At 37.5% G+C, this 6,841-nt stretch overlaps 1 protein-coding gene across 2 annotated transcripts in view; it reads right to left on the bottom strand.

Annotated features, from left to right (window-relative positions):
• EXOC5 (exocyst complex component 5) overlaps positions 1 to 6,841 on the bottom strand; it is a 78,669-nt gene that overhangs the window by 14,502 nt on the left and 57,326 nt on the right. For both annotated transcript variants that reach the window (XM_006864610.1, XM_006864611.1), the window contains one exon: positions 5,523 to 5,670. In XM_006864610.1, the coding sequence (XP_006864672.1) occupies positions 5,523 to 5,670 (148 nt within the window). The remainder of the gene's footprint in view (positions 1 to 5,522; positions 5,671 to 6,841) is intronic.

Here is a 6,841-nt window from a genome sequence, read left to right as displayed (position 1 = left end):
AATAGGGAACTAGAGATGCCTGATACAACAACAAAAAACTCCATAAAGTAAAAAGAGGAAACATTGCAGCTACAGAACTTCCAAGAGAGAAAATCAAGCAGACTGCAAGAAAAAATTAAATTAAAATAAACCAAATTATAATACTAAAACTACACCAAGTCTCACTTCTAGCCCTTACCTAACCCATTATGCCGAGTCTTTTAACCATAATCCCAACACTCAACAAAGTACTAGGCCCAGCATAGACCTAGCCATTATCCTAACACTAACTCCTTACTCTTACATCCCTCAATAATAATAATAATAATAATATAAAAAGCCTTGGTAACCTGCTTCTCAAAGATCCTTTTCTTTTCCTTTTTCCAAAAAACAAGACCAAAACCAACTCCATTTTAAAAATTGTATCTATGTAAGTGTGTGTATGTGTGTGTATGAATTTTATAGCTTGCTTTTCCTCCCACCACTTGTCTGTTTGTTGTACTGTGGTGGCCTGTGGGTGGCTGTGAAGCTGGAAGTTACATCAGTATGTTAAATAAAAGCAGGGCCAACTATGGTGGGCAGGTTTCAATATAATTTCCAGACTATGAAGGAGAGGTGAACGGACCACTTCTGAATGGGTAGCCATTAAAAACCTTATGAATAGCAGTTGAACACTGTCAAACAAAATGCCAGAAGATGGGCCCCTCAGGTTGGAAGGCACTCAAAATATGACTGGAGAAGAGGTGTCTCTCCACAAAGCAGAGTTGACATTAATGATGTGCATGGAGTAAAACTTTCAGGACCTTCAACTGCTAAAAGGGCACAACTCAAAGTAAGGAGAATCAGCTGAAAACACTGATTAATGATGGGTACATGGAATGTACAAAATATGCATCTAGGAAAACTGGAAGTCATCAAACACTAAATGCTTAAGGATCAAGATCCTAAAGCATTGTTGTTGTTAAGGGCTTCCTGTCAAGTTTGTTCGAACACACAGTGACCCTCTAATATAGGGTTTCCAGGAAGTGGTTAGGGGAATTTGAAATGAACTGGTATCAGCCATTTTGAGTTGGACAATCATATGGAGTCCTGGTATAGCATTGTGGGATAATGCAATGGACATCAAGTTCGGTTTCAACCACACGGTCGGCAGTTCAAATTCACCAGTCGCTCCTTGGAAACCCTATACAGGGCTGCTATGAGTCGAAACTGACTGGACGGTACTTAACAACAACAACAATTAACTATGCTGGGAATGACAAAGTAACGAGATTTTGCATTCACTACCAAGAAGAGCGTGTCAAGAACTATCTTGAAGTACAATGCTGTCTGTGACGGAGTAATATCCACATGATTATAAGACCAGTTAATGCCACTGGTACTCAAATTATTACACCAATAACTAAAACCAATGATAATGAAATTGAAGAATTCTATGAATTTCTTCAGTCTGAAATTGACCAAACTTGCAGCCAAAATGCATTGGTAATTACTGGCCATTAGAATGGCAAAGCTGGAAATAAAAGGATCAGTAATTGGAAAAAATGGCTTCAGTGACTAAAAAAAAAAAAAAGAAAGAAAGAAAAGAAAGAAATCCATTGTAAATACCCTTTTCAACACTATAAATGGAAATTACACACCTGGACCTCATCAGATAGAAAACACTGCAATCAAATTGCCTACATCTGTAGAAAGAGACCATGGAGAAGGAAGCTCAATACTATCAGTCAAAACAAGGCCAGGGCAGACTGTGGAACAGATCATCAATTGCTCATATTCAAGTTATGTTGACGTTGAAGTAAATGAAAACTAGTCCAAGAGAAACAAAATATGACTTTGAGTATATCCCACCTGAATTTAGAGACAATCTCAACTACAGATGTGAAGCATTAGACACTAGGCAATTGACGCGACCAAAGGAAATGCGAGATGACATCATGAACATCATATCATATACGTCATTAAAAAAAGCAGGAAAAAGACCAAAATGGGTATCTGAAGAGACTCTGAAACCTACTCTTGAACACAGAGAAACTAAAGTGACTGGAAGAAATGAGGAAGTAAAAGAGCTGAATAGGAAATTTCCAAGGCTAGTATGAGAAGAGAAAGCCAAATTATTATAATGAAATGTGTATAGATCTGGAGTTAGAAAGAACTGAAGATAAAAGCCAAGCCTTGACTTGACTTGCAACATTAAAGGATTCTACGGGCAAAATACTGAATGACAATGGAAACCTTATTAGAATATGGAAGAAATACACAGAGTCAATGTACCAAAAAGAATTGGTCATGGTTTATTTATTTCAAGAGGTACCATATGATCAAGAACTAATGGTATTGAAGGAAGAAGTCCAGCTGCACAGAAGACATTGGCAAAAAAAACCTCTCTAAGAATTGATGGGATATATATGGAAATGTTTCAACAAACTGATGAAGCGAAGCACTGGAGGTGATTACTTGTCTATATCTAGAAATTTTAAAGACAGTTACCTAACAAACAAATTGGAAGAGATCCATGTTTGTGCTCATTCCAAAGAAAAAAGGTGATCCAATGAAATGTGGAAAACACTATCATTAATATCACCACGCGAGCAAAAATTTGAAGATAAATCAAAAACAACTGCAACAGTACATGGACAGGGTGGTGGTGGTGGTGGCTGTGTGCCGTGGAGTCAGTTCTAACCCTGTACCAGGTTTCCGAGGCTGTATATCTTTACGGGAGCAGAACACCTTATCTTTCTCCCACGGAACAGCTGGTAGTTTCAAACTGCTGACCTTGCGGTTCACAGTTCAATTCATAACCACTACGCTACCAGGAGATGCCAGAAATTCAAGCTAGATTCTGAAGAGGATGTGAAAGGGATAACAATGCTTTATTGACTAGGAAAAGGCATTTGACTTGTGTGAAAACTCTATGGATTTAGCCCCTGGGACCATCAAAGGAGAAAAGCGGAGTGCAGGACCCTACCCAGAGAAACAGCGATGCCAGTGATGGAGGCAGAGATGATGATGTGGAGAGATGGAGCAACTGGAGACTCTAGACCCAAAGAAGGAGAGGGGCTGTGTGCTGATGACCAAAGGGCAGGCTTGCGGGGTATACTCTTTGGTTGGTTAATGATGCATGGAGGGGATTGTAACCATGGCAATGTAATGACATACAATAGTGTGAATGTAAAGCTAATGTTCTCCCATAACTCACAATAAAAGTTAAAAAAAACAAAAAACTTTATGGACTTACAGTTCTACTACTCTACACAAACAGAGCTGCCATACTTCGAATCAGCTCACCAACAACTAACACCAACAAAAATAACAAAAAAAGATTCCTTGAATACCCCTTCTCATAAGACAACCGCTATTGTAAATGTATCATCCCCATGTTTGTTTCTATTCTTTTGTTGTTGTTTCATTTGTGTGTGTGTGTATATGTATGTATGCACACCCCTAAAAAATCATATTAAAAAAAAAATTTATACAGTATAATGCTGAATATATTTCCCCTACCTTTCTCTCTTCACTCAACATTGTCTTTTTAGTATTTTTTCATGTTTATGCACTTAATTAACTAGTACAGTTTAATAGTACAGTAACAACACTAATTTACCAATTCATTTTATTGACTTATACTAGCTTTCAGTTTTTCACGATAACAAACACCACCACTATGCATGTTAGACATACCATATACACATGAGCTTCTCTAAGAAACTGCTAAATTACTCTCAAAGTAACTATACCAATTTTCACTACCATTAGCCGTGTTTGAAGAATTCCTGTAAGTACATATCCATGGCAACATTTAGTATTGTCAGTCTTCTTAATTTTTGCCAATCTAATGTAAATGGGAATCACAGAACACTTGACTGTTCTTATGAGGAACCTGCTCATAGACCAAGCAGCAGTCGTTTGAACAGAATAAGGGGACACTGAATGGTTTAAAATCAGGAAAGGTGTGTGGCCAGGATTACATTCTTTCACCATACTTACTCAATCTGTATGCTGAGCAAATAATCTAAAATGGACTATATAGAGAAGAATGTGCATTAGGATTGAGGTAGGTTCATTAACAACCTGAGATATGCATGATACAACCTTGCTTGCTGGAAGCAATGAAGACTTAAAATCCTTACCGATGAAGATCAAAGACCACAGCCTTAAGTATGGATTGCACCTCAATATAAAGAAAACAAAAATCCTTACAACTAGACCAATAAATAACATCATGTTAGAAGAAGAAATAAGTTTGTCAAAGACATCATTGTTCTTGGTTCCACAACCAACACTCATGAAAACAGCAGTCAAGAAATAAAGGATGTATGGCATCAGGCAAATCTGCTGAACAAGACCTCTAATAAAGTGTTGAAGCGCAAAGATGTCAGTCTGAGGACTAAGGTGTGCCTGATCTAAGTCAGGACACTTTCAATAATCTCATATGCATGTGAAAGTTGGGCAGTGAATAAAGAAAACTGCAAAAGAAATGATGCATTTGAGTTACGGTGTTGGTCTGTCAGAAGGACAAACAAATCTGTTGGAGGAAGTACAGCCAGAATGCTCCTTAGAAGCCAGGATGGCAAACCTTGGTCTGTCATACTTTGGACATATTATCAGATGGGACCAGTCGTTCCTGGAGAAAAACATTGTTCTTGGCAAAGTGGAGGGTCAGTGAAAAAGAGATGAATAGACACCAGAGCAGCAGCAATGGGTTCAAATGTTACAATTGTGAGGATGATGGAACACCAGGCAGTGTTTCGCTCTGTTGTACATAGGTGTGTAACAACTGAACCAACTTGACAGTACCTAACAACAAATGTAAATGAGATGGTGTTTAACTAGTTTAAGTTTTTTGTTGTTGTTAAGTGCCGTCGAGTCGGTTCCGACCCATAGCGTTTCTGAGGGTGTAAATCTTTACGGGAGTAGAAAGCCTCATCTTTCTCCCGCAGAGAGGCTGGTAGTTTCGAACTGCTGACCTTAAGGTTTGCAGCCCAATTCATAACCACTATGCTACCAGAGCTCTAGTTTAATGTCCCTAATTATTGAGGCTAAATGTCTTAAAAGGCAATTTCAATTTTCTTTTACATAAATTGTGCATGTGTATCCTTTGTTTTCTATTTGTATTTATAAAAGAGTTTTTCAAAATGTTTGGAGAAAAAAGGAATTCAAAGATAATAGAATTTTTCCACTAAGCTTTTGAAGCTCTCTCATACATAGTGGCTGCAAAGCTCATTTGGATTCATGGCAACCGCGTGTGTCGGGGTAAAGTGTACTCCCTAGGGTTTTTGATGGCTTATGTGCAAAAGTACAGCATGAACCCTTTCTTTCACGATGTCTCTGGATAGACTTGAATCTCAAACCTATGTTTGTTGTTGTGAAGTGCTGTCGAGTCGGTTCTGACCCATAGTGACCCTGTATATAAGGCTTCCAAGGAGCAGCTGATGAGCTTGAACCTCTGACCTTGTGATTCAAAGCAACTTTGCAGTCCAGCCAGCGCATTAACCCACCAAAACAACTATATATAAAGAACATAAATTTACAGTAATTCTTACCCTATGACATCTTTCAAAGGCTTGTTTGGTTTCTTGTAAAAGATTAACCACCACTTCTTGGGACAGGAAAGTTTCCCCATGAGTATCAATACTTGGCCCCAGTGTTATGTTGGTACGTTGTCGAATTCTTTCTTTCAAATCTTGAATACTAGTCCATCATGCAGACAAATGAAAAACAGAACTCGTTATTACACATAAATTTTAAGTACTCTCAAACTTAGTATACATCAACAAATAAAACTGAACCAACAGCCAGGAAACCTAACCTCTAATTCTAATAACTCATTCTATGAAGTAAAACAACTCTTGGTCTTTGAAGACTCTGAATCTGATCTCTAAAATAACTTTCAGCTATACAATTCTGATTCTACAGTCAAAAATCTCCTTGTGTATCTGGTTTCCTCAGGAAGGGAAATAGTCCAAACAGGACCATTTGATTAATATTCAAGATAACTAAGTGATCCTGTTTAAGAATATAACTTTAAAATTTTACTTATTTTGAAATATATCTAATCATTCAAACATGTTGTGCGTTTCTTCACTATTTTAAAATATAGTAAACATAATTTAATCCTTTCTCAATGACCAAGGGTTACTTAGAACACATGTTATATGGTGGTATATAAAAGTTTACAAGTTTTTGCTCCTAAAATATACAGTTCTAGACTGCTACTGCCTTCGAGATGTTGCCTCTTCCTCCTAATTTTAACTGATCATTATGACAAACTGGGAAACAAGAACCTGATTAGGATGTGTACATGCATGGATTCTGGGTTCTGATCATATGGCACCAAAAAAGGCATTCTGTCTCCATCTAGACTCAGTCAGGCTCCAGACAGTTGAGGCAGGTGCAACCAACATTTATGGCAAATAATTTTCTTTTAATAATAACCAAACAGACTTTACAGTATATTAATCTAATAATTTTATGTTCATGCCATTAAAAACTCTTAATTCAGAGACTCTAAATTCTAAACTATTTTTTGTTTATTTTTATTTTATAAATAGTCCTGGTGTTGGGCTGTAGGAAATGCACTGGCTTAACCAGAAAGGTTGGTGGTTTAAATGTACCAGCTGCTCTTCATAAACTCTATGCAGGTGACTATGAGTCAAATGCTATTCGAAGACACTTAACAATGTGTGTGTACACACACACACACACACACACACACAGAGAACTGCTAAACACAAGGTCAGCAGTTCAAAATCACCAGTCACTCCTTGGAAATTCCATACAGAGTCATGATGAGTCAGAACCAACTTGACAACACTTAACAAAACAATTATATATATATATGTGTGTGTGTGTGTGTGTGTGT

The sequence above is a fragment of the Chrysochloris asiatica genome, unplaced genomic scaffold (genome assembly GCF_000296735.1).
Source record: "Chrysochloris asiatica unplaced genomic scaffold, ChrAsi1.0 scaffold00067, whole genome shotgun sequence".
NCBI classification, from domain to species: domain Eukaryota; kingdom Metazoa; phylum Chordata; class Mammalia; order Afrosoricida; family Chrysochloridae; genus Chrysochloris; species Chrysochloris asiatica.
The sequence above is the reverse complement of the archived record's forward strand: the minus strand, read 5'-3'. Positions and strand labels throughout refer to the sequence as shown.